Source organism: Phanerochaete carnosa (assembly GCF_000300595.1).
Source record: "Phanerochaete carnosa HHB-10118-sp unplaced genomic scaffold PHACAscaffold_6, whole genome shotgun sequence".
In the NCBI taxonomy this organism is placed as follows: domain Eukaryota; kingdom Fungi; phylum Basidiomycota; class Agaricomycetes; order Polyporales; family Phanerochaetaceae; genus Phanerochaete; species Phanerochaete carnosa.
In genome coordinates this window covers 522,310-547,797 of record NW_006767633.1, presented here as the reverse complement: position 1 = coordinate 547,797, position 25,488 = coordinate 522,310, and the positions used below count along the sequence as shown (strand labels likewise).

Sequence of the window (25,488 nt, the reverse complement as noted above, 5' to 3'; positions counted from 1 at the left end):
GTTATTGCATCCAAAAGAGGAAACGGTGTGTAATCACGGGACGTTACTAGACCTTTACCTTCCGGTATTGTCCGCAGACGGCCCCCCGCGCGGGACGTTAACGTACTCCTCGTCGTCGTCGAGGTTCAAGACAAAGATATTTGGCAGAGAAAGCATGCGTTGGCAGTAATTCGAAGACAACTCACACGACAGCGAGACGGTAGATCCCAAGCGCAGGTGATTCCCCTTGCATGCCATATGTGGACACCTAACCCGACCATCGCCTTCTGCAACCCATCTCGGGACCATCTCGTATCTTCAGCTCGCCATGTTTCGAAATTTGTAGGACAATTCACTCGGGATGTGCCCCAAGAATGCAGCTACTTGCAGGGTTTAACCCTGTCGTTTGTACAGCGGCCGACCCAGTATCAGTCGACCGTTCTAGATATCGGGCTCCCGCAACGGGCACAGGATGCGGGCTGGATACAGCATCTCGTTCCCGGCACATAGCACCTATCGGGGCAGCCCCGCTGTTCAAAGTTTGTAGTCGACGAATTGCCCGCCACCGCCTCCCATTGGTCGCCCCTCGCGATGCTCCGATAATTTGCGACCGAGCGGTCTCTGTTTCGCGGCATATGCTTCCGTACGAATTCCTATGCACCCCCCGTGCAGAGCTTCCAACTGCAAAGCTCCGTGGCAAGAAGCCGCGGTCGCAACTCTCCGGGTTAGCGAGACGTTCTATACCCTCTGAGGAAGCACCAACGGTACAACTGTTCAGGCGGGAACTACTGGGACCACAGTCGATAAATACGACAGTGCTAACGCTCGACTCAGCGTACATAAGTCAATGTAACTTTGTCTGAACCCACAAGGTGAACCTGATGACCTTGTGGCGAGTCAGAATAGCACAGAGTGGATCGATATGGGTTGCTTGTGGGTGGAAGGCAAGTACTCAGTAAGTGGATGATTCGGCCGCGCAGAAGGAAACCAATCTGATAAGCGCGAGTGTCCAGTTATGGCAATCTCTAGATAAGCAGCATCTCCCCTCCTGCATCGTGCTCACCATTCACCTCATTTTCCGCCAGCTTCATCATGGTCTTACGAGGGAGGGCGAGTGCATGCACGAAAGGAGTTGGCATCGACAGTTCAAGGGCAGTATTCAATCGTATACATAGGGGTCCATAGTTGAAATTGCCATCGAATTTGACCGGAATGGACTCCAGATCGTGAGGAGGGCCGAGGCGTCGCCACCCCGGTCACGTCGGCTCCGTCTTCACCGTCACCGTCCCATCCTTGAGCCGTTGCACGACCCGCTCGTGCAGCGCCCGCGCCACCGTGCGCAGGGCGGTGCCATCGCATACCACGCCAACGTCAACAGGCGCAGCCTTCGTGCGGCCAACCGTCCCCGCGACGGCCTTGCACGCCTCTGTGACGAGCGCGCTGAAGCCCGGAATCGGCTTCAGCAGGAGCTCGCTCTCCACCGGCGGGCTACTGTGCGGCACAGACCTGTCGTCGATCTGGAACAGCGTCTTCGACGCGTCCAGGATGGACACTCGCGCACCAGCCATTAATCTGAAGTCGAGTGCATGTCTGGAGTGTAGTGTCAGTGAAAGAACATAACCACACATGCAAGATGCCTCACCTGAAATCGCCATAGAGTACTCTGAACCATCCGGCTGACCTCGCGAACGTATCAACATTGTCCCCCGCTTTTTGCGCTGTGACCCGGATATACTCGAGTTCGGCCACGATTGGCAGCGTGTCCCGCAGCATGGCGACAAGCTTGGGCAGCGAGGCCGACAACGACCCTGACCGCAAGAGGTTGATCATGAACTGCTCGACGTCTTCATGCGGGTTGTACTGCGACAAAACCGTCTCGACGTCTTCGCTGTCGGTATCCATGCCCGCAGCGTCATTCACTCGCGAGAAGCGCAGGTCATACGAGCCCCCGGTGGGCGCCAGCTGGTCGGTGCAGGTGATCGAGACGGTGTAGTCCTCGGCGTACGCAAACTCGACCGTCTGCAGATCGAACGACAGCAAGCGCACGTCTGTCCACTTTTTGTTGGTCGACATTTGCGCAACTGCATACACACACAGAAAGTCAGCGCAAGGGTCGCAAGCCGTTGGGGTTGCGACGACCCACCTTCTCGCGCGATGACGACCATCTTCGACACCCGGGCCCACTCCTCCAGGAACTCGTCCACACATTTGTCGACGTCCTCGGAGAGGAATGTCACCACAGCCTCGCGCGTGTCGTAGATAATTCGCTTCGATGGCCTTATGACGGCCCCGCTCCCCGCCCGCTTGCCTACGGGTTGCTGCACGTACTTCAGTTTAACGCACGTAACGACCTGGAGTAGATCAATGTCTCAATATACAACTATTATTGGAGGAACGGTGGAGTTAGCTTGCCTGCACTTTCTGATCGGCCCACCAGTTCAGAGGAATGACACGTATGTTCGGCATAGCAGCCTCAGCAGCTGGCGCACCGGAAAGGATGTCCGACGACTGCACACACAGCGCCGGTATGGAACGGGCCAACGTCGAGTGTATGTGATTAAGCGCGGACATAATGCCGGATCCAAACGAGGGATTGACATGCGTGTACGGGATACCGCGCGACTTCAGCTGCTGTTCGACCTTAGTGTACGCTACCCGAGCACTATCAAGTATATTTAGCGCGTTCAGCGATGCATAACACGGTCCAAGACCTACCAACAATAAGCATACAATTCGCGCAGGACCTGTGTCTCCAGTCTGAACCTCACGGGACCTTTTGATGCCCCAACATCACTCGCCACCGTCTCTGCGACCGGGATAGCAGCAGCACCCGACTGCGAGATGATAAGGTCCCCACCGTGTATGCGACTCACATCCAGCCACCCAATGTCTCCCATGATCATCTCGGTGTACATCGTACCCGGTACGATCTGGGCGGATATGAGCGCATAGCGGAAGTCCTGATCCGTAATGACGACGACCAGGTAGTGCATGGGAAAGCTCGAGAGCTGAATATAGAGCATGCCCCTTTGGTGGCCGAGTTTTTTGAGCTCTGAGTCAAAAACGATGAGACAGTCTATCATATAAGGGATGAAATATGACACGCACCCTCGGTCCGGAATGGTCGCTGGCGAAACGTCTGCAGTCCCAAATAGTTCGCCTTCTGCTCAACCAGATCTGCAATAGTCTGTAGAGAAATTTAGCCTTAGCTGCATTCGAATAAGTGAGTTTCCTACATAGTATCTCAGAGTCATGATTGCCTCAACCAATACGGTAGGATTGTTATTGATCCCCACAGTAATGACAGAAAACCTTGGGCCGTGGCCAGCTGCGGCCAAGTCACCCGTACCAGCGATGTTGAGCCGACCTGTCCGCGGATCGAGTGTGATAACAACAGTCTCGTCGGCACAGAGGTTCACACGCAAGGCAGCATGCGAAGAAGACTCTGAGAAAATGATGCGTCAGCAGCCAGTTGAGACGGGAGAATCAGGAAAACCCGGCTGACCGTCAACATCGAGCACAACCTCATCAACAGTTTCGAATGCTTGAGTCCAAGATAGCTGCACCTCGAAGTAACGCAAGAGATTCTTCGAGTGCACCCAAATTACTTTGCGTAAAAGAGCTTCTACGTCCAAGTCGTCCGGATTCTAGAAGAGTATGAGATCCAGCGACCGAGCGGGTTGTATGGCACTACTGACGATGACGAGTTCATCCGGAGAGATCGACATGTCCGTCGGCTTTATGTTGACTCCCAACGCTCCTGGCTGCGGTTGCCAGTCGACATGCATCACCATGCCCTCCGGTTCGTCTGATGGTTTGCCGACCCTTTTCGCCTGGTCCTTTGCCGCGACGATTAGCTTTGCACGCTCCTGCAGCTCCACGAGAACTTTGTCTTTTGGAGGCCGTCGATACCGCCCGTCGACCGATGGCTGCGTGCTTTGCTGTGCGGAATTCTCTTTTTGACTTTGGGAAGGCCGGAGGGAAGTTTGAGACGACTGCGAGGGGAGCGTCTGGCTTTGCGAAGGACGGAAGGAGGATGTAGAAGGTTGCTTGGATAATGGTGGGGCAGGCTGTGTGGGGATTATGGATATTGTGAGCGTTCCTCCAAACAGAGGTAACTTCGGCACGTTCGCTCGCTGAGCCTGCTGTTGCGACGGAGGCTTACGACTGTGTTTAGAATTAACATTCTTATTACGAATAAAAAAAATACAGCGTGACATACAGCCAATATGTGAGGGTGAGAGTCTTGCGATCGTTGCTCATCTCAACCTTAAGGTATTCACCCCAACCAAGTGAGCGCATGCGCTCAGCCTATGGGCAAGATAAGTTGCGAGGAAAGCAAGCAAACGTTGTAATATTCATACCTGATACCACAAAATTTCGAGCTGGTATGATAGCGACATCATCTCTGGACATCGTCAGGGAGGAAGATAAGTGGAGCCGTACGATACGTACGTAGAAAGTTGAAGAGACGAACAAGAGGTGCATCAAAGACACCGTCCGGTAGCTGAGGCCTGGGGGGCTCCGGGACTATCGCGTCTGGAAGCGGTTCAGGCGGCGGCAAGTAAAATCCTAGTCGTGCATCCGCTTCTTCGGTGATGTGTCTCTTTAAAGGCCCCGCCGGACGTCGAGGAAAGTCTGACAGATATAATTAAACTACAACATAGCCAACGCTACCAAGTACGCACCTTGCATGCCGGAAACATCCCCGCCCACAGAGAAAAGGAACTCAACATCCACGAAGAACCAGCCGTCTTCTTTCTTTGCACCCAAAAGGCACAAAGACACCTCAAACAGCTTGGATGCAATGAAGTGGACGCGTCCATCTGCGACTCGGTAATGAGACATCTTGCGCGGAATTAACTCATGCATGCGTAAACGATAGCGCATGGTGTCTTCCACGTCTGCCAATGTTTGACTGACTTGGTCGTTAGCGAGTGGGGTGGGTGGTACGACAAATTTCTATATCCGCATGTCAGATGTTAGTTTTGGGAAGTCGATGTTGAACCCAACCTTGATAGAGGAAGGCAGGCGGCGGTAGGAACCTGTGGTCAAGACATCGAGGGATGTGAGGAGGTCGTGATTCCGTAGTCGAGCAGAGTCAAGGTTGTCCTTAGAGAACTTCAGACTATTGATAACATCTTCGAATTGGCGGTTCTGGTCCATTAGGAACCCCGTGATGTTCTACCGCGACGTTAGCAAGCCATGACGCCTTGTCAGGACGGAGATGCGTACCATAGCCTTCTGAACGACCGCAGCATCTCTAGACCACTTGACTACAGCGTAGAGCTTGACAATTTGTTTCTTGGTTTTCACGACCCATTCCGCGAGGGTCCGTTTCCGCTGAATGTCGGACATGTGGGGCATGCTGTGGGTAAAATCTAGCCAAGTCTAGCAGCTATATTGGATGACAAGGCGGGAACGTACGTTTCGGCCAGCTCGGTCAGTTCTGCATAGACAGCCTGAGCAACTCTGGAAACAAGCTCCCCTAGCGGCACCTGCCCATCGCTCACGGACGGCAGTTCGTGTTCGAGCTGTTCGATCGAGGGCGAGTCGGGTAGACCGTAAGGAATTCCTTCAGCAGGATGTGTGCCGTTAGGCGGCGAGAGGTCCATTCTCTCAGCGACAGTGCATAAGCTGCAATAGATTCAATAATAAGGCGGCGTGGCGGTCAAGAACAAGACGTCTGGCGTTAAATTTGGGATCGAAGGTGGGCGCGTCATGGCGCATTACCGCCGATATCCATACTAGGAAGCGTCGCGATTGAACCCAAACAGAGAACTCCATTCAGCACATATGACAACGAAGTACAAACTACATGGCGTACAGTGGATGCTAGCTCAGTGACCCTTTCACATAGCACTTGAGCTGTAAATACGTATACGGACGTAGTGTAAACATCTTTCAATGAACCATGCTCAGGTTGCGCTGTTGTTCTGCATGTAGGGCCAGCAATCTGACCATCGCAGTAATGCAGAAGTGTTTCTGGGTTACCAAAGATTGGTAAATAAGAATTCCGCCACTGTCATCCAAGAACTGTGCGCATATTGAAGTATCCAAGCAACACAGCCTTAGTCTGCAGGGTCGGTGCCAGGGTTGGTTATTGCATCCGTCGTCCTCAGTCCGAACCCAGGCAGACTCATCACTTCCTTTGTCTGTCCCAGAGCTTTTTGGGCTCGGCCTGAGCCCTGCAGAAAAGCTTGGATAGTTGGCGGTGTCACTAAATTTCGTACACAGCTGTACATACAACAAAAGAATCGTCGGATCCTACAATACCTGAAAAATCTCACTGATGTCTGCTCTGTCTGCCACATTAGTCAGAGCTGGAGCTGTCCCTTGATGACAGCCTAACATAATAGGGCTATTCTGCTGTGTGAAGCAAAACCCGAGCATTCAATTTTATCTCGCACCGGATGATAGAATCTGGACAGCAAGGCGCGACGTGGGATCCCATCGTGAGTCTGGATGGTGGTATCTGGAGCATTCAGTGACATCGTATAAGAGGCCTGGTGCGTGTGAGGGCACTAGGAATAATTTTCAGCACAAGAAGTGAACTAGCAAAGCGCAGCCGCTCACCTATGATACTGTTCAGCGGCGAGCAAACTCAGTCCGACTGCGGCGGGCAAAGCACATGAGTATGCTACCTACCGGAAAGGGGCTCGGGTGTCCAGAACTATGATCTGGGTTCTAGTATGGGCCGCTAGCTTTGCATTACTGTATACTCAGTATAGAACCTTCAGGCGACGAGCCAACCTACGCCGGACTCTCAGCACAACCCAACAGCATGAAATAGTACTAGCTTGTCCGTAGGCGCACATTCGTACTGCGCCCATACAACAGAGGCGGTGGAGCATAGAGCACAGTCAGCCTGTGCAGAGACCCTGGGCATCAAGCTCCGGTGTCCGGTCGGACACTCACTGTCTGCCTAGCGGGGCGCGAAAACATGCTAAGACGAACAATGGTTGATGCGACAGATCAACGCTGTTCATGGGGCTGTATATAAAGGCCTGAGTAACCAACGGGAAAAGTTGCCAGCCTTCCCGAACCGCGCCGCCCCTACCTCAGAATCGGGTCGCGCTCAGCGACACCAGTAGCGAGTGCAGGCGCATACCAGCTCCGACCCACAGATGTACGAGATGACACCTCAAGATGCGCGACGCAATTGCGGGGCGCAGCCGAGACGTCCATCCAGCTGAGGCCAAAGGCGGGTTCTGTTCCGCGTCCTTTGCGGACTCTGGGGCCGACGCTGATGCTGGCGAAAGCCTTTACGTACTTGGCTCCGCGCATGGTCTACCAACGCGAGTGAGCACCTCCGCATCACGGATCCATGCCAGATTTAGACTGAGAGGTAAGGGTGACGCCGCCTACTAACCTCGAGGCCAGTAGATGGCTGCGCACTGAGACCTTCCACGCGGAATCAATTATCAATTGTAGGCAGACAGAAACAGCGTAGACACACTCACCTACACTGAGACCTCCTGCCGCAGAGCGTCGGAAGGACAATGGCTCTCGAGGACAATGATTTTCGCAGTAGACATCATCTCAGGGTTGGCGCCGGCGTAGAATAGCGCGGACCTGGGGGACATGCACGCCGGTGAGTTTAGCAAAGCAAGGATGTTAAGCAACCTGTACAGTGCCCCGAGATTCAACCCTTCGTTAATATTTACAGGAAGGAGAGGATAAAGTCAGATGCGACGACTATAAGCAAGTACGTCAAGCCAAACCAAAGGAGAGGCTTCAGTGAGGCACCCGAGAGGTGTAATGGCGTATAAACGGTAATGTAAAGGCGTACAGAATGGGGATGAGTTGCGAGGGCAGAAGCAGAAGTGGTGAGTGTTGATTGATGAACAGATCTACGGCGGGGCGCACGCATGAAATGAGTACTTATGCGAAGAAAGCAACGGAGAAATGATGGGGGCATAACAGACTGTGGACGGTAGAAAAGCGAAGGAAGTGCAGCAAGACATGTAATTCGACGATTGCAAAGGGAGTTGCCTGAGGCGTGAGACAGGGGGGAGACGAATTAGGTGAGCTTTCTTTGTGGACGATACAGCGATGTAGTTTGAGGGGTAAGAGCTCGTGCAGATTGAGAGAGAAATAATGATAAACTAATAGGCATCAGCACACGTCCGGTGCAGGAACGGCTTGCTGACTCACCATAGATGAGGAATATGTACACATGTCTCCATAAGCGATGAACTATGCAATGAGTCGTGATGGTCATGATGTTTTGTGAACAGATCTACGTGGACGCGACGCTACCCCAGGACGGAACTCGCGAAGTGGAATCCTCTGAGGGTGGCGGGCCGACCGGCGGCCTCCAGGTACCCCCAACTCTGCGCAGACCAATCGTAGTCGCAGCTCCTGAGGGAGGGACGTAGCCGCTCCCGCAATGCACGTCGCCCGAAGTGCTCGACGGCGGCGAGAGTGGCTGCGGCTCTGAATACGACGTATGGTGCAACCCGTTGGGCGTGTACGCCTGCGCCTGATACTGGACTTCGTCATGGGTAACCTGCGATTGCGGTTGGTCCTGTGGCGTGTATGTGAGATGGTCATGGTGCGGCCCGGCATGCGCATTTGCCTGTATGCACCGTTGCTGCATTTTGGAAACATACTGTGCATATACTTCCACGAAATCGGGGTCCTCTGCAAGATGAGGTGGGTAGTGAGATGGTATCGCAAGCCGTTGCGAGGAGTCTGGCTGTTGTTGCACCTGTGGCGGCCCTTGGGCTTGTATTGATTCTTCGTGAACGACTTCTGGAAACGTGTGCAGGTAATCCGCGGAAGGCGTAGACTCTTGCACCATCGACTGCTCCATGTGCATCTGGTCGTATGGTGGGAGCTCGTGGCCCGCAGTAAGCGCAGCAGACGGCAGCACGTCGCTCGACGCATTATCTGTCCTGGTCCACATCTGCCAAATTTCGGGGCTAGGATCAAGCTCCGGGACGGTGTCGACGTGCGGCGGCGACGGGTCTTGAAGGGGATCGCCAGAATGGGCACGGAAGTCGAAGGTATTCAAAAAGTCACTGAACGACTGCGAGAGGTCGGACGCAATCATTGGAGCGGAAGCAGTCAGAGAGACGTCGAATTGGTCCGGGAGCTGGTGACCGGCAAAGGAGTCCATCGACATCGAGAAGATACCTTCGTTCTCATGCAGAGCAGAGGCGCCGAAGGATATGTGATTGAAGAAGTCTTCGCTGTAAGGGTCTGGGATGGCGAGGTTCTACATGACACGTAAATATTGTGATCAAGAGCAAGGTATTAACACGAACCAGGTCAAGAGAGAGATTGTCAGAGCAACCAGAGACAGGATTGTAGGAGTTCGCGACGTCCCACAGATCGGACGATGGGGCCGATGGTGGGCCAGTCGAACTAGCAGGAGAGGGCTCGCGCGACTGTGGTGGCGGTTGTCGCGCATCGTCGTTGGGTAGAGGCCATGGTAGTGGTGATAGCGCCGACGGTGTACCAGTGGCGGGAGTCTGAGCTCGTGCGGCGCTGCTGGAGAACGACGTGGCCTCTGAAGACAAGTCTGTCTTGATCTTCGGCCCTTTCTTTCGTGGTGGCAGCCTAGCCGGCGGACGCTGGGGCACACGCGCATTCGCCTCGTCCTGCCCGTTGAAGTTGAGAGGTGAAGGCAGACCAAGGCCAAGCGCGTCTGAGGGTGATGGCAGAGCCTGGGCGGAGGTGGCGGACGTGGACGTCGAAGATCCTTGCTCAAAATCTGACAATGGGAAGGGACTGGGGGTGGTGGTGGGAGTTGACGCCAAAGAAAGCGGGGGAGACGGACCCTCGCGTCCGTAGGCGGGCATGGGAGTTGTGGCGGCGGTCTGGTTGGCCTGGTTTGCCAACGCAGCAGCAAGGTAGGATGTGGCGTGCGACGTCGCGTACGCCTGCGGCGGCGTCGACGCGCGCGTCTTTACCTTGCTCTGCAGCTGCGCTTTCTTTACTGCCTCCCTCTTTGCCGCCTTCTCCTTCGCCTTCTGCATCTTCGACTTTGGCTGAAAGCGATAATTGGGATACTTTCGCTTATGTTCCTCCTTCTCCTGCTCTGCTTGGAGCTCATAGCGATACTTTTCCTCTGGGCTTACTTGCTTCCACCACGCAGATATGATCTTGGACGCATCGGCCATGGGCTGACGGGAGCCGTCAGGGAGGCGTGGAACGCGATCGAGCATCTCGTTGCGAAAGAGGATCCACGCGTTTCGTGGTCGGAGGATCTTCTTGCCCGTGTCGGGATCGACAGCAGGCTCTTCATCGACGTGTTCGGAGAGATCGTCGGGGTTGGTCGAGGGAGTGTCAATTAGCGGGGTCATATTGAACTATGGCGCCTAAAGATAGTGAAGACCCGAGGTCGCGGTCGTTGTTGTGGGTGGCTGGAAGCCCTCGAGAGGCCCCGCTATAGTCGAGTTGTGCGCGGGATGGTGGGAAACCAGGACGAAGACTGTCGGGTTGGTTGTATTTCACCGCCCGCCAACTGTTGTGCACCGCGATGGCTCTGTGGGTCCACCCAAATATGTGTTGACACCGTCGCACCGAACGACTGACCCGGCCAGAACAACTACAAACCTGAGGAATTAATCATGCTTGGAATCACCTGTGAGCCCCTCCTTCTCGAGCCGTTCGCAGCTTAGAATGAGAATGTCGACCGACGCAGCGAACAGTCAGGCGCCTAACTACCGGCATCATTCTCGGGGCAAGAGCGAGCGGGACGGCAGGCCAAAGGGAGTACGGAGTGAGGCATTAGTCGTAGCTAAGGCGCAGTGCTCAAAAGAGTGCGTAACGACGTGAATAAGACAAATTGCAGTAGGGACGAGTGTAGGTTGTGGCTTTGTTTGGCTCCCCGCCCCGCTACCATTTCGGGCAATGATGCGCCCTTTGAATATAAATATCTGAGCTACTCCCTCGTTGGCCACTGTTCCAAGAAAAAAGGTGCGAGCAGCAAAAATAACATGAATAATTTTCTCTGTCTCTGCTCTTCTCTGTGCGTTATTCTCGGGTAAGTATGCTGTTGGAGCTTGCCACAGGTTTCCTCAGCCAGCCTGGCCGAACTAGTAGTCAAGACGCAATTTAAACCCCGTGCTCATGAGACTATTACTCAGACAAATAGAAGAGTCGTCATGGCACCTCCTTCATTCTCTACCCGCCCTTGCTTTCTCCGCTCGTCCTGAGAAATATCTGGGTCTGCATCCCAAAGATGCCCTACCAGCCCGGCCCTCGTGCCTTAGAAGTACCACCCCAACGGCTCCTTCGCATCTAGATCTTACGGCATCAGGGGTACAAGTGCTGCATCGTACAATATGAGACGTCGAAGCCTGGATGTCATCTTGATGGAGAGAGGACAATAGGTAGCGGTGGCAGCCAGATCCCAGGCGCCGTGTAATAGCATCTTGTGGCAGCTGAGGCTGTCTCAGAAGTCTGGCATCTCCCATGGAGTCAACGGAATTCTGCACAAGCTAATGTGCCCACCGAAGCGGCTTCCTATCAACTCCTGGAGCGCGGCCCGCGGCAGTCGCAGCATCGATGTGAAAAAGATGCGATTGAGCAGGGCGGCGAACAATAGTAATACATGACCCAAGACTAGTCTTACATATACAATCCCTGGAAAGCCCGATACGGAATAATTTTCTACTCGTCGCCCCGACGGAATGCCTTCTCAATGATGCCATCGTCTTTCAGCTTGTAGCCGTTCGCGGCGAACAGCTTCGAGCGCAGGAAGGGCGCAGTGTCATAGATGTCGTGCTCTTTCGCCTGTATAAATTCTGATTAGCGGACTCCCCGCAGTGGCTACAGAACCACATACTCTTTCATCGAGTTCGGAGGCCTTGACTGTAACAAAATCCGGCTGTTGGTGCCGTTGGACCTGAAACAGGCGAACCTTTTCTTTGACAACTTGACCCAAGAGGAATGCGAGTAGTTCTTCGTGATCGCGCGCTTGAGTGAGGTACTTGCGGAAGCCCTGCGCACGACTACATCAGTCCCGCAAAGAGAAAGAGTACGAATCTGACACATACCCGCTCTAGAGTTTTCTTGATCGACATCTTCTGCGCGTTGATGAAGCTGCCGACAGCGACAGAGATTGCCGTGTCAATGTCGTCTGCGCGCACGTACTCGCGCAGCGCCATCTTCGCGCTCGCCTCTGCCATGCGGATCATACTTTCGAGATGGCGGACGGTGATGGGGTACGAGCCAGTTGCGAGCGATTCGCGACGGAGATCGGCGAAGAGCCGAGAAAGCTTCTCCTGGTCCATGTCGTACAGCTTGGGGCGGACCTTCTCGCGGGCATACATAATGTACTTCCGGAGAGTGTCTTGAGGAATCAGCTGTGGGAATACATTAATATTATGGCGGGCCTGAGAATGAGCGAACGCGACCCACATCTGCATCAAGCGTCGTCCCGACGTTCATCTCATCCTTATCCGCGTCAAATTTGGGATGACTCCGCAGGTGGCTGCCGACGACGAACCGTGCGAGCAACTCGTCCTGGACAGGGTCAACGGCATCTTTGACGACACATAAGACGTCGAAACGCGACAGAATTGGCTCGGTGAGCTCGACGTTCTGCTGGAAGGGGATCGTCGGGTTGTAACGGCCGCGGATCGGGTTAGCCGCAGCAATGACGGCGCAGCGCGCCTGCAAGGTCGTGACAATACCAGCCTTGGATATTGAGATGGACTGTTGCTCCATGGCCTCGTGGATTGACGTTCGGTCCGCGTCGTTCATTTTGTCAAACTCATCGATCAGACAGGTGCCCTTGTCTGCAAGAACGAGTGCACCTCCCTCGAGCGTCCATTCGCAGGTCACAGGGTCTCTGCGCACACTCGCGGTAAGACCGACGGCGGAAGCACCCTGGCCAGTGGCGAAGACGGAACGGTGCGCTGTTTTCTCGACGTACTTGAGGAATTGCGACTTGGCAGTACCGGGATCTCCCAACAAGAGTACGTTAATATCACCACGAAGAGGGTGCTTCCGGTTGATATTTTTGGAGACACCACTGAACAAAGACAACGCGATGGCGGTTTTGATGTCCTCGTGTCCGTAGATGGAAGGGGCAATGGACTTGATGATGCGTTTTCGAATGCGGTCATCTCGTGCTAACGCGCGAATTTCTTTTTCGTCCTCCTCCGTAAGACGGAATGCAGCGAACTGATCTTCCTTCTTGTTGACGTGGTTCGCCTCAATGATAGTTGAGAACACAGGGAAGCCATTCTTCGAGTTCAGCGAGGCATCGAAGTTATTGCGGTAGATGCCCGTAACTTCCTGTTGTGGCTGTAAGCTCAGGATCACTCAGAAGACCGGCAGTGCTTACGATCTCTTCGCCAGGCTTGGCAGAATCGATCAAGTCCCAGAGAAGCACAACCTCGCGGTGCCTAGGCAGACGACCGGGAGGAACAGAGCCGGGAGACTCCTGCAGAGTCATCTTCTGGTAGTTCCTGTACACAGTCTATAAAACACGGGTCACTTAAGAGTCGTGTAGAGCCATAGCTATGCTCACCTGCTCTGAATTCACGGAGAAGGGGCCTTTGCTCTCGCAATTAGGACAATAGCTGATTCTAACCTCCTTCGTCGCATCCTGGTAAAACGGACCGAGAACCGCGCCGCACTTTCTGCAGTCGAACTTAACGTATTTCAGCTGAGGGAAGACGCCAGTACGCCTGGTCACGACTCCAGATACTCGGACGAGATTATTCAAGTTACTGCGACGGAGATCACGGAGGGACGAGCTGAGGGGCAGGTCCGTAATGCGCACATGCACCTCCGAGTGGATCCGCTCATATGAAGGGTAATAGACGAGGATGGCATTCAGGGCGACCTCGTCAAAGATTGCCAGCATTGCGGAAGGAGAATTTGTGAGGAAGTAAGCGAGAATCGGCTTGGACATGGCTAGATGAAGATAGGAGACCTCCAGCGACTCCGAGTTGTCTGAAGAGTGGCGTGAATATGCGAATGACAGCGAAAAAATGACCTGCGCACTTTCACCAAGGTTACGAATCCGCTGGCCGTACACTGACGCGCCATTGTCGTCAACGTAAGTCATCAAGAACTGCCGAAAATGCCTGACAATCGAACGGCGGACACGTTCGTTGGCGATCCACTCAGCAATAGACTTCGCCTTGATATCGCTCAGTTGCTCAAGCGGGATTTCCTATGCGACGACGGCGGACGATCAGGGCGGAACGAAAGAGGAAAGACCGCGGGACTTACGTCTTCAACACCCTCAAGGTCGTCCATGTCGCGGCGCTCATCATACTGCCTTCTTGTGCGACGTTTCATTTGTGAAAGCAGACCACCTTCGCCCGTATCCTCGTCTTCCATGTCGTCGGATTCCAGGAAGCCCGGGTAACGCGCTCGCCTGGATGCACGTGCACCTCGTCCGCCGCGTCGTTCCAGCCTATCGCGGCGAGCCATTTTTGCTTCCGCCGCTCTCCGTTGAGCTGCAGTCATTTCTTGGAGCTCCTCGTCATCATCGATATCTGCGTCGGAGTAGCGATCAAGAGCTTCGTTCACAGCGTAGTCACTAACGCGCAGAAAAGACGTGGTCAGTCACCGAGCTACGACGCGTCAAAAGAATGCAAAGTGACGGTAAAGCATTGTGGGGGGCGATACAAGACGCATGCCGCGTCGAAAGGGGGAGACCACGACTTCAGACTCACTCTTCGAGATTTTCACCGAACAGATCCTCCCCATCCTCCTCTTCTTCTGGTATTTCGTCAGCGTCTGGCACAGCATCTCGTTCATCAAGACTTTCGTCCGTATCGGAGAAGGGCGCAGGGGGCGATGAGGGAGGAAGTGAAGAGCTCTCGTCGGCGTCGCGTCCGGAAGCTGTGGGTACGGCCGCAGGTGGTGGACCTCTCGCAGGCGAAGCCGAGCGGCGGCGCTTGGTGATACGACGAGGGGCAGGCTACAGACAGATTAACACTGCAAAACACAAGAAACAGAGTAGGTATACCATAGAATCTGTTGCCAGGTGGTAGTTGGGACGTGGTGGGACTCGATCCACGAGACGCGGTCATTATCTTGGCTTTGAGTGGAGATTGCGGAGATCGAATTGACTCGCCCCTTGTTAATCGGAGACCAGATTATATCGCGCTGAGATTGAACGGAGGGGTATCAGCCACATTCGTGTTCAAATGCCTTTACCGTAACTTGTGTTCTGTCTCGTTCCTTGTCATCATATCATATCAAGGCTAGGTGTAAGCATGTCCCCTTCGCGATGCAGTCCATCAGACTTTAATCAGGCCCTACTACTTCTTGTTGTCAGAGCGGCGGCATAAGTACCTTGAGAAGTTACGCTCAGTTCAGTGCTGCGTGAGTGCCTTTGTCATTCATGCAAGAAACACACTTTTTTCTCCTTCTATTCCTGAAGTGCAAAGCTACTGGTTATGAGCTGCAAGTGTGGGCCCAGAAAACTTGCACGGTCGGCTTCGTCGCTATCTGCATCGCCTTACTCGCGAACCATCGCGAGTTACGACATTGGCCCTAGTGAAACAAAACATACACAGCTCCTCGCAGATACGCGAACGAAGTTCATACCATTCCTGGCCTAGGAGACGCTTCGGCAGACTCGTGACTGATGGATACTGCTTGACTACGCCTACCGTGTCCTTGCACCTGCCAAGTTCCTGCCTTCTCTCCCATGTGCGTATGCCTATGTCCTTGCCCGTATAAGTGCTAAAGCTTGCGCCTCTGCTGAAGTTTCCAGCGCACTGCCCTTGGCACCGCTCATGTGGCCTTGAATCCCGCTGGCTACCCCGAGCCTGGGCGAGCATCAACAGGGTTGATCCTTCTCTCGCATGCGCTTCGGTGCCTGAAAGCCCGCCCGAAATGTGGCGCCAGTACCACGGGGGCGTATAAATGCGACCAGTCTGCAGCCACGCTTTTTCTCAGGTCGTCTCCTGCATCCTCCGAGCCACGATTATGTTGTGCGCGACGTTGACAACTTTGCTCCTCGCATTGTGCGCGAGCGCTAGCCCGGCCACCCCTCGTCCTCGAGGTGTACCACAGACGATCTCGCTTACGTCCCGCAAGGTTGCCAGAGGTGCTCCTCACGCCCGTCGTGCACTTTCTCCTATCGGTGTACCTCTTGCCGACTACTTCAACGGAACTGACCTTCAGTGAGTAGTTCTCACGGCGTAGTCGGTTCATTCTAAATGTGACATGACAGATGGTTTGGCGATATCGGAGGTATGCGCGCAGTCGCCATGCTATCATCTCGTTCATGTGGACTGACCTCGCCTCAGTTGGCACGCCGCCGCAGACGATCAGCGTGGTTTTCGACACCGGAAGCCAAACACTAGAATTTGCTAGTACGCGTCTTATAACCAATACATTGGTGTCCGACTGGTTTGCTCACCTGGCATTGCACAGGCACCCTTTGCGGTTCCGCATGTGCGAACCAAGTCCAGTTCGACCCATCCGAGAGTTCGACCTTCGTCGACGGCGGTAGCACAGGCACGATCACTTTTGCCACAGGTGTCGGCGTTGACCCCGTGGTGGGAAACAACTGGCAGCTCACGCTGCGGAACGCGACTGATACCGTCACCGTCGGCGGCATCTCTGTTCCCGACGTCAGCCTGTTTCTCATCACTGACCAGACGCCGACGTTCGCGCCAGATCCGTTCAGCGGTATCCAGGGCATGGGCCCCATTGCGACTGGCCTGTTTGCTGGTCTGGAGGCACAGGGCCTGCCATCGCTATTTAGCCTGTACTTGACGCCTCAGTCCGTCGGCAATGCAGAGCTGACGTTAGGCGGTATCGACTCTACGAAGTTCACTGGTATGCTGTCTGTTCAATGTCCTACGTGCCATATTGATGGGTCGTCTCACACACGCAGGCGACTTGACCTTTGGTACTCTCGTTGATGCGGTGGAGAGCCAGGCCTGGCAGCTCACGTCTACCGGCATCACTGTGAACGGAGAGTCAACATCGGGGCTGAATCAATCGCGCGTCTTCATCTTCGATAGCGGTACCAGTAACATCGTGCTTCCCAAGGCCGACACCGAGGTATATCCTTCTGTTCTACCGTGTAGGTGATATTCTGACCCTCAATTTATTCAGGCTGTCTATGCTCAGATCTCGCCCAACATCAAGCCCAACAGCGATGAGCCGGGTACCTACGGCATCGCCTGCTCCGAGATCTCCTCCCTTCCAGCGGAGATCTCTTTCACGTTCACTTCACAGGAGGGCGAGGCATTCACGTTGACGATTCCGAGCAGCGAGCTCAGCGTCGGACCGTTCAGAAGTAACCCAGAGCTGTGCCAGACGCTCATCAACGCCTTCGAGGACTTCAATATCATCGGTGGCAGCTTGCTAAAGCACTACTATAGCGTATGGGATCTTGGGAACCAGCGCCTCGGTTTTGCGCCGAACATCTTGTAGGCTGCATCGTCGTTGCGAGCTAAGAGTTAGATGGGAAGTAAATGTACTAGCATGCTGTTGGGTAACATCGATGTTCGCTCTAAATCGCCAAACAGTTGGTATGTGGACGTTCTGCTCTGCTTTATTTGACTCCCTCCAGAACTGGTATGGTCTTCGCTAAGTATTTATGTATGCTACTGGCACTGTTGGAGTCTTGCAAAGTACTTTACGAGCTGCAGAGGGAATTTGTATGGGCCGACAAGTCCTTCGGCATACCGTCCAGCGTACCAACCAAGATGTCGTCTGCTATCCTGGAACGACACGGGTCGTGCTCCCTTGCTCCCTTGATCTATAGTTCTCAGCACCAATCCTCTACAGTGACGGTACTATCCGGCCGAATGGGCACTGTATCCGCTCAACTGCTGTATCTTCTGTTCGACAATGCAGGATGCTCCAGAGTCTTGCCGTGAGGTAAGCTTACCGCGAGCTAACGAACTCGCACAGGCCGCGCATATTGACGGCTACTTGGACATTAACATGTTTCATACGCCACTGATCGAGACGTACGGGAAGGCAGAGGATAAGACCGCCAAAGACACGAGGTGAGCAAGACAGGCGGACTCGAGCGGAGCGCGACCATATGGAGTTTCCTCGACCGGCGCGGATATAGCCAAACTGTACAGTCGATTCGTCAGGGTCAAAGATTGCGTCTTGAGTGCTTGAGTCTTGACGCGCAGAACTTGGCAGGCAATGAAAGAAAAAAAAAAAAAGCGCTACACCCGGGTTGAGAAACATGCTCGTGATTGGGCGAGACAGCAAGCTCTAGACCACCGAGATTGCCAGGCGCCATATCACGGAGACGCTCGTCCTGCGGTGAGTTTCCCTTCCGCTCTACGCCACCTGCTTCCGAGGGCGTCAGCGTTCGAACAAATCTCGGGATATCGGATATTATGGGCCATGCGAACCCGACCTACCGACCCAAGCCTGTACCATGGAGCTACAGGTCGCACAGGTTTATCTCTACGATACCTTCCGGTCTCTGCGCGGCCGCAAACCGCACACCGTTACGGCAACGGATTGAGGTCAGGTACCTACGGCCATAGCTTCGCCGTTGCAGCGCTCGGAGACTTCGTCATCACTATGTTGCTCATGATACCTCGTTGGCAACAGCAGGTCAGGCCAGGCGTGAACTCATTGGCTCTGCAACGAATCGAGGAGACCTCGATTGCTCTTAACAGGGCGAGCAACCGCCTCCCCTTCGCGGAGCTGGGGCTGCGCGGCAATGTGAACGTTTGCGCGAGCACTTCCCACGGGTATAGGACGTGGCGCCAGTCGTCGCAGACGACATGTAGGCTTCCTATCATCGGTCAAACATCAATACCCACGGTTTCGACGGAGGTTTAGAGACTGAATATGCAACGAACTTGCCGCTCTGTGCGCTGCAAGCGCGGCTTTACTTCTGAGAAGTTGTTGCAGACGTGTGGGTCAGGATGAGGCGCATCACGGCCAGAGGTTCTTGCCAGCGTACATGTCAGGTGGTCCGGCATTAGATACCCTGTAATTGGCGATTCTGACGTTTGTGGTCTTTCCGTCAGCAGGGAATACCGCTGAATGAGTGAGAAGCAGAGTAACGCATGGTGAGAAAGCGCGACGGGTCAGGAGCAGCCGGCCGTCCAAACAGATTCTAGTGGGAAGGATACATATGACGGGCTATTCAGAGAGCGCAACGAATGGTTCTGAGCATGAGACCGCGATTTACGTAGGTCTGTGTCGACGGAGGAGAGCAGAGGGTAAACTTCGTAAATTAAACGAAAACCGCCTGGAAATTCCAGTGCCTTTTCGATACCGATTTCTCACGGTCGTCCGTGGCTTGCCTCCTGCGCAGGCTCGAAGTCGACTTGAACTCTTCTCGCTCGCCCAACTCAGTCCAGTGCGGCGTTGACGTCCAACAGCGCGTTCACGCCTTGATCTGCGACAACGAGGCATTGCCGGCGCTGTTCCCAACAGTGATCATCGTCGGTCTGCGCTTACTTGCGCAAGGGGCTGCCAGCGGTTAAAGGCACAGGCAGTGCTCACTTTCTGCGTCTCCCAGCACAGTCTGTTCCCTGTCATCTCTGTCATATACCCCGCCAACAAGCCCGAGACATCGTCGAACGCGCAAAGTCTCCTCTTCCGAGGCCGCTATTCGCACCTCTTGCTGTTCGGCACTCACATCGCTCCTTACCCCCCGTTTCAAGTTTTAAAGCTCGAAGAGCCTGTTTCACAGGAACATCCATCGCTAACATCTAGTCTGTCATCGTCGCTTGTTCCCAACGTTCGACGCCGACCTGTTGGCAGTTTGAGTCCACACGGCGCGTGTGTGGGTGTATCTGGAATCCTGGGTAATCGGTGCGTCCCACGCTTTGCGCTTTGCGCGTCCTTGTACTTCGACCTGCTTGTACCTCGCCATACACGATTAGGCTGGTCGTCAGAGCTACGCACAGGCTTCGTTGAGTCTCTTAATGCGTGTTGCGGTAGCTGTCGACCGTTGACCAGCCTCATTTGGGAGACGTCGCCAGACAACCATATACCACTCTGGGACGAAGAGACCCCCTGTCCTCGTCTCCTCTTTCGTGCCCACCAATCGACTCTGTGTTGACTGACATTCGTATTCCCGCTAGACCTCGTTCTTCGTCATTTGCTTAGGAGTGCAGGCAGGCCAACTCCATCTGGGATACTCGGATATACAGACACCGTGCATATTTACTCTCGACCCTTACTACTAGCCCTGTTATCTACGGACTCTCCTCCTCATTGGAATCCTCATTTACAGTCTTCTGGTCTGTCTACTCCAATTTGCCATGGAGCCGAACAACAACGGACACGGCAACATGTTTCCCGGCCCTCCCTCCCTTCGTGCTTCAACAACCTATGTCCCATCTCTCGTTCCTCCGGGTGTTGACCCATCCCAAGTGGATGTACGAACGTTCTTTCCGTCAGTCGCTTGCAATTTTCTTGCATATATGCCCCCATCTGATGCGCAAGATGTCTACACAGATACCAACCCAACGAGGTGAAACACCGCAAACGCACTACGCGGCCACAACTGAAGGTCCTGGAAGACGTTTACAAGTACGACAAGAAGCCCAATGCTAGCCTGCGGAAAAAGCTCGCAGATGAGCTGGGAATGTTACCACGAGGTGTCCAGGTACGTTTCCCAATCATAATGCGCTGGTACGGCACTCAAGAAGTTCGCAGGTCTGGTTCCAAAATCGCCGAGCAAAAGAGAAGAATCTCGCGCGCAAAGCAGAACAGGTCAGAGAAGGCGGCGCGGGTGTCAAAAAGCCGGTGAACTTGAACGCGTCCCCTGCTCCTGAGTCTCCGTCTACTGCTCCAGAGTCTTCGTCTCCAACCCCTGTATCATCCAAACCTCTGAAAGCAGGCGAAGCGTCGTCCTCTGCTCGTACTTCTCCTGGATCGACGGCAACCTTACCGCCAGCGACTTCGTCGGCTTCCTCTCCTTCACCTACTCCTGCTGGCTTAGCACCACCGCCCGAGGAATCAGGTATTCAGCAGGATGAAGAGTCACCGTTCGTGCAAAGCCCTCCAAGTCGCGAGGCGTCGGTGCCATCTGGCTACCCGTCAAGCACACCCCCGCCGTCTGCCGCAGAACTTCAGGCTCAACGGCGATCATCGCTCCCAATCCTGTCCATTACACCCAGTGCGTCGTCGCCAGGCCGTCTACCTGTCCGGACCACCCGAGCTAGCATCCATGGCGGCGGCACCAGCGGCTTCCTCTCGGCCTCAAATGGACAGCCGCATGCCTTTGATCTTCCAATGCGGAGACGCAGCGTTGACATGAGTGCTAAGCGCCTCGGCGCACATCCCTACGCGCATTTAGCCCGAGGAACTAACGACAGATTCCACGGCGCAAATCTATCTCACATGCATAGCCTTGCTCCGGCGGCCAATGGCGACGGAGCCAGCAGATTGGATAGCATTCAAAGCGCGCCAGGTCGGATCGGACTTCTGCGCCATGGCTCGATGCCGCATGTGCTTGCCCCAATGGACGTACCTAGCCGTATTCAGCGTCGCGGAAATGTTATGCAGGAGTACAACGTCGACTTTCCACAAGGGGACCTGGCCCCGCCGCGGCCTACCCTCGCCCATAAGCACTCGTTGCCCGCGTTCCGCGAGTCGTCTCAGGAGTTTTACCTGTCGCCACGTTCTATGTCTTCAGGGCTGTCCGGTTCCATCTTCACGAATCCGAACCCATTCGCGCCCACGCTACCAGCAGGGACGTCGCCGACATTCAACTACGACACGCCCGTGTCGCCCCTCGCGTCTGGCGCACAGCCGCCACCGTCCCCAAGCTCCGCGTCGCCACCACCCATCTCCCAGTCGCTTATGCACAGCTACGGCCACGGCATGCATGTCCCGTCACGCATTGTGCAGCCGCCGATCCCGGGTCCACTGCCCGAGCCGTCCTTCTCGTTCGGCGACCCCTCGAGCTCACCATCGATCTCTTCGTCTGTAGCGTCTTCGCCGCCTTCAGACCATTCGACTGTTGTTGACAGACCTATACGCCGGGATTCGGCCGACTCGGTCAACTCTGGCGGCGGACCGAACGGCGACGATACCAGCCAGGACTCCTCTGGATACGATGCGCTGTCCCGTTTCGGCTCATTTGCAAGCGTGAGCAGCTGGACAAGCTACCGGAGCGAGCCTGCCGACGCCCAAGCGCAAAAGCCTGAGACTCTTGAGGCGCCGGAGGGTTTTGACCACGCAAGACGAGGCAGCTTGTGAGTGCTCTATCTATTATATGTAGTTAGCCGTGCTACGTGGCACCTGGGGCCCTGGCTTCGATGATGGGGTCGATGCTCCTTTTGTTTCATCTTTACCCGGTTCCAATTTACTGATTTCAATTGAATATTCAGTGCTTCGACATTCCTTCCGCAGTGGATGGATAGGCTAGAAGTTGCGGATGCGGGAACAGCACAGCCTCACTCGTTCGCGAACGACGGGCTGTCTGATCAAATCCCTCCTGAAATTGCCGAAAGCCGACGAGGGAGCATTGCTCAGCCTGAACAGGCGGCGTACACACCACACCTGCACGATATCTACGGCGGGCAGAACGTATACCTTACTCAGGATCAGTTCAACTATGCACCGCAAGAGCATCACATGCCATACCCATCGACGGACCAAGATCCACATGCTTCTAACGGGGACGTCTATGCACAGATGAGCGAGACGGATATCCAGCAACACGTCGAGGCTCACCATCCTCTCAAAATGCAGCCTTTCCGCCAGTCAAGCTCAAGCGAGCTTGCGTACGCGCTGCATCCACAAGGCAATATGGCAAGTATCACGACCACGCCCGAGTAAAGCTTGTAGCTGACTCTGGTTTCCGCAGCAGAACAATGCCCGGTTTGCCGTCGGTTACTCAGATAGCGCTAGCCAAGGCAGTGTACACCCGCCAACAGCCCCAGACCAGTCGGCGCCATTTGATTCTCCTTCGGCAGAGACTGTGCATTATGGGCAGGAGTCGTACGAGCAGCAGGTCACCTCATACGGCTCATTTACATCGGAACAGCGGCAGACGGCGTACCCGGAGCAACAACAGCCGGCCTACCCGGAACAGCAGCCGACATACCCGGAGGAGCAACTCGCGACGTACCCGGAGGAGCAACTCACGACGTACTACGATTATGGCCTGCATACGGGCACGCCAATGTACGCCAATGGCGCTGTGGACCTCGGTTCCATGTGTGTCCCTGCGTCGATAGCGATGGACGGCCTCGGCGACTACGTCCAGCAGTACGCATAGGGGACTCGTTGCGTACTATGTCCTTTCACCGCCTGGGATCGACCACATGTGGTCTTCACTCGGTTCATTCCTTGCCCAACCCTCAAAACACCTTCGTTCGTTACCCGGAATCGTCCAGCGTCCGTCAAATCTCACTCGTTTTCCCACAAGCAATTCTCATCTTCAGTCACATCTTGATCACTCATATCGTCATATGTTATGTCTCCAGTATAATTCTCCTCGGGCGTGTCTGTATCCTTGTGTTAGGGAGCGCCGGATCCGAGCGGCGTTGATTATATCGTGTAGCAGCTCTCAACTAATGCGTGTCGCATGCTCCCTTATTATTTTTTGCAGGTTGCTTCCGTTCATTTATATTTGCTCTCCTCAATTTGCGCTCAATCTTCGCTCTTTTATATATCAATAGCTTCATACAGCACAGTCAGTCGGTCGCATATCCCATCATCCGTCTCACCGTCCACTCGCCGCTCCCTCTGCTCTCCGTGTTCGCTTGCCTCCGACTGTAGACTTTAGATACGCGTCATTTGCAGTCTAGCAGTTCGGTTTAGCTTTCTTTTCTTATGCGTCTATCATTGTGACTGCTCAGGGACATTCAGCATTTGTTTATATATCTAAGTGTCAGTTATTCAAGCGCGTGGTGCTACAACGTTGAACGGGGTCCATCTGGAGCTATGGCTTGAGGCTGCGCCACTTCTAGGGCATGGGTACCACGGCTACCCGACTCAGGAAACAGACAGCAAGAGGACCCACAGTGCTTAAATCCATAACTGCAGCACAGCCGTTGCGCGTTACTATACAGCTTGAACATACAAGCAACAAGCACAGCATACCAAGCTTTTCTCAGTTCACAGGCTCCGAAGCTCCAACTACCGTTGAGGCACCCTTAAGGAACAACAGCTCATCCCGTAGGCTACCCGCCCTCTTCCGATAATGACAATCTCCAGGAATGACGGGTTTACTGAACACAGGAACGAGCGGGAGGGATTCAGACGCGCTAGGAGCAAAACATAAGACGTACTATGGGAATCGAGCTTGTACTTCGATCCAGTAACCAGCCAGTGTCCTCGCGATATCCAACTGCCACCACTTGAGGGTCTGACGCGTCGTCTGAGATGAGTGAACAGGAAGAGTAGCATCAGAAGGGTCGAATTCGGGCTGTCCACGGTAAAATCTGGATTAAGCGTCAGAGGGGCTGAAGTCGGAGTAGTCACAACGGTGGGGATAAAGATTATTTGGGAGAAATTGCGCAAAGGGAGCATGGTGTCCGCAAATGCCGGCTGCTTCTTGCAGGTCTCGACGAGATGTCGCATAAGCGGACTAGCTGCTTCGATAGGAAGCTGGTTGCTTTGTGCCAACCTCAAATGAGAATTCACGATAGACTCCACCACCTTGCGAATGATTATCAGAACTTGCTCTTGCCGCTCCATGTACCGGGTACCCTGTTGCTGGGCACCGACAAAACGACCAAATCCTTCTATGAGGCGACAGGTGTCTCGCCATACGCAGCATACTCTTCTCGCGGAAGTGCGTAAAAGCGCACAGCGGCAGCTTCAGGCACCATGCCCATGGTTTGCAGAGTTGACTTCTGGTCGCCACACAAATCTTAGCCGTGTACACACTCTAACCGTGCCAGAGACGTACCGATGGATCCTAACGTCTGGGCTTCTCACGAGGTGGAGGAGTATTTCTCCAAATATTGTACCATTAGTCAGCGAGATCAGCTTTCATGTGAACATGCACTTCTGTGCCTGCTGGTACTGGATTCTGATTCTGAGACGACTGCGCTCCGGCTTCGCCGGCAGTGTGCGACTGTGACTCTGCAGGGTCCGTGTTGCTCTCAGCCTGTTGGAGAAACTGGAGGTCAATATTGGCATTTTCGAGAAATGGTATAATGGCACTCACTACACTCACAGGACCCAGGTCGCTATTTGACTCTTCGGCCACCGCTCTGTCAATGCCTCTGGCAGGCAGAGTATGCAACGTCGCGGGATCTCTGCGCAGAAATTATCGCTTTCATCGACGAAAAACCTGGTGTGTACAGCAGAAAGCCGCGTAACGATGCCTGCAGCCGACCAAGTAGCCTCAGTTCGGCAAAGTATTTATGATCTGGAATGACACAAAAATGAGCTACATGACTTGGCGTTAGTCAGCCATAAGTGTTTGGGAGCGAGAAAGAGAGGGCTGAAGAAGGTCGCGTTGGAGTCCTAGACGTGACGAAAAGAAGGTTTGATGCGCCAATGCTATCAAGGCGCCTCCGTCGGGCAAGGCGGATTAGTTCTCACGGTCTCACTCGAGCCAGCCCCGCGGGAGACGAAGCGAGGAGCGTTCGTCTTTACGATCGCCCGACT

The 25,488-nt window shown here is 54.3% G+C and overlaps 7 protein-coding genes across 7 annotated transcripts; 2 read left to right on the top strand and 5 right to left on the bottom strand.

The window, feature by feature from the left end:
- Nucleotides 1-392: 392 nt before the first annotated feature.
- PHACADRAFT_174499 (uncharacterized protein) lies at nucleotides 393-5,655 on the bottom strand. Its single transcript, XM_007396647.1, has 16 exons — nucleotides 5,407-5,655; nucleotides 5,215-5,347; nucleotides 4,993-5,136; nucleotides 4,668-4,941; nucleotides 4,435-4,617; nucleotides 4,344-4,387; nucleotides 4,202-4,290; nucleotides 3,678-4,146; nucleotides 3,485-3,626; nucleotides 3,216-3,424; nucleotides 3,088-3,166; nucleotides 2,695-3,031; nucleotides 2,392-2,641; nucleotides 2,123-2,330; nucleotides 1,622-2,060; nucleotides 393-1,569 (listed from the first exon to the last, which is right to left on the bottom strand). The coding sequence occupies exons 1-16, from the start codon at nucleotides 5,592-5,594 to the stop codon at nucleotides 1,236-1,238; spliced, it is 3,522 nt and encodes a 1,173-aa protein (XP_007396709.1). The 5' UTR covers nucleotides 5,595-5,655; the 3' UTR covers nucleotides 393-1,235.
- Nucleotides 5,656-7,018: 1,363 nt separating this feature from the next.
- On the bottom strand, nucleotides 7,019-9,221 carry PHACADRAFT_257556 (uncharacterized protein). Its single transcript, XM_007396646.1, has one exon. The coding sequence runs from the start codon at nucleotides 9,107-9,109 to the stop codon at nucleotides 8,222-8,224; it is 888 nt and encodes a 295-aa protein (XP_007396708.1). The 5' UTR covers nucleotides 9,110-9,221; the 3' UTR covers nucleotides 7,019-8,221.
- Nucleotides 9,222-9,971: 750 nt separating this feature from the next.
- PHACADRAFT_81332 (uncharacterized protein) lies at nucleotides 9,972-10,196 on the bottom strand (the record flags this gene model as incomplete). Its single annotated transcript, XM_007396645.1, has 1 exon — nucleotides 9,972-10,196. A coding segment is annotated over one exon (225 nt), but the record flags the coding sequence as incomplete, so codon positions are not given.
- Nucleotides 10,197-11,604: 1,408 nt separating this feature from the next.
- On the bottom strand, nucleotides 11,605-14,385 carry PHACADRAFT_97745 (uncharacterized protein; the record flags this gene model as incomplete). The annotated part of the gene is made up of 8 exons (XM_007396644.1): nucleotides 11,605-11,727; nucleotides 11,780-11,935; nucleotides 11,991-12,286; nucleotides 12,351-13,236; nucleotides 13,286-13,420; nucleotides 13,472-13,899; nucleotides 13,951-14,122; nucleotides 14,182-14,385. The coding sequence occupies 8 exons, from the start codon at nucleotides 14,383-14,385 to the stop codon at nucleotides 11,605-11,607; spliced, it is 2,400 nt and encodes a 799-aa protein (XP_007396706.1).
- A 1,025-nt stretch (nucleotides 14,386-15,410) lies between these two features.
- Nucleotides 15,411-17,571, top strand: PHACADRAFT_257547 (uncharacterized protein). Its single transcript, XM_007396643.1, has 7 exons — nucleotides 15,411-15,615; nucleotides 15,673-16,091; nucleotides 16,142-16,161; nucleotides 16,218-16,283; nucleotides 16,345-16,752; nucleotides 16,811-16,980; nucleotides 17,035-17,571. Exons 2-7 carry the CDS (start codon nucleotides 15,895-15,897, stop codon nucleotides 17,353-17,355), a joined length of 1,182 nt encoding a protein of 393 aa, XP_007396705.1. The 5' UTR covers nucleotides 15,411-15,615; nucleotides 15,673-15,894; the 3' UTR covers nucleotides 17,356-17,571.
- A 1,812-nt stretch (nucleotides 17,572-19,383) lies between these two features.
- Nucleotides 19,384-23,764, top strand: PHACADRAFT_257545 (uncharacterized protein). Its single transcript, XM_007396642.1, has 6 exons — nucleotides 19,384-19,722; nucleotides 19,995-20,308; nucleotides 20,371-20,521; nucleotides 20,572-22,115; nucleotides 22,251-22,674; nucleotides 22,730-23,764. Exons 2-6 carry the CDS (start codon nucleotides 20,175-20,177, stop codon nucleotides 23,141-23,143), a joined length of 2,667 nt encoding a protein of 888 aa, XP_007396704.1. The 5' UTR covers nucleotides 19,384-19,722; nucleotides 19,995-20,174; the 3' UTR covers nucleotides 23,144-23,764.
- A 150-nt stretch (nucleotides 23,765-23,914) lies between these two features.
- On the bottom strand, nucleotides 23,915-24,728 carry PHACADRAFT_257543 (uncharacterized protein). Its single transcript, XM_007396641.1, has one exon. It carries the CDS (start codon nucleotides 24,565-24,567, stop codon nucleotides 24,007-24,009), a length of 561 nt encoding a protein of 186 aa, XP_007396703.1. The 5' UTR covers nucleotides 24,568-24,728; the 3' UTR covers nucleotides 23,915-24,006.
- Between the last annotated feature and the right edge of the window lie 760 nt (nucleotides 24,729-25,488).

What these genes read in the sequence shown, in the direction of transcription:
- PHACADRAFT_174499 (XM_007396647.1), bottom strand. Translation starts at nt 5,594, where the DNA reads ATGGACCTCTCGCCGCCTAACGGCACACATCCTGCTGAAGGAATTCCT. An exon ending in TCGAAATTTTGTGGTATCAG is followed by an intron (nt 4,291 to 4,343) that starts GTATGAATATTA and finishes TCTTGCCCATAG; the next exon opens with GCTGAGCGCATGCGCTCACT. An exon ending in TCATGACTCTGAGATACTAT is followed by an intron (nt 3,167 to 3,215) that starts GTAGGAAACTCA and finishes ATTTCTCTACAG; the next exon opens with ACTATTGCAGATCTGGTTGA.
- PHACADRAFT_257545 (XM_007396642.1), top strand. Translation starts at nt 20,175, where the DNA reads ATGGAGCCGAACAACAACGGACACGGCAACATGTTTCCCGGCCCTCCC. An exon ending in TGTTACCACGAGGTGTCCAG is followed by an intron (nt 20,522 to 20,571) that starts GTACGTTTCCCA and finishes AGAAGTTCGCAG; the next exon opens with GTCTGGTTCCAAAATCGCCG. An exon ending in CACGCAAGACGAGGCAGCTT is followed by an intron (nt 22,116 to 22,250) that starts GTGAGTGCTCTA and finishes TTGAATATTCAG; the next exon opens with TGCTTCGACATTCCTTCCGC.
- PHACADRAFT_257556 (XM_007396646.1), bottom strand. Translation starts at nt 9,109, where the DNA reads ATGTCGATGGACTCCTTTGCCGGTCACCAGCTCCCGGACCAATTCGAC.
- PHACADRAFT_257547 (XM_007396643.1), top strand. Translation starts at nt 15,895, where the DNA reads ATGTTGTGCGCGACGTTGACAACTTTGCTCCTCGCATTGTGCGCGAGC. An exon ending in CCAAACACTAGAATTTGCTA is followed by an intron (nt 16,284 to 16,344) that starts GTACGCGTCTTA and finishes GGCATTGCACAG; the next exon opens with GCACCCTTTGCGGTTCCGCA. An exon ending in CGACTCTACGAAGTTCACTG is followed by an intron (nt 16,753 to 16,810) that starts GTATGCTGTCTG and finishes TCACACACGCAG; the next exon opens with GCGACTTGACCTTTGGTACT.
- PHACADRAFT_257543 (XM_007396641.1), bottom strand. Translation starts at nt 24,567, where the DNA reads ATGGAGCGGCAAGAGCAAGTTCTGATAATCATTCGCAAGGTGGTGGAG.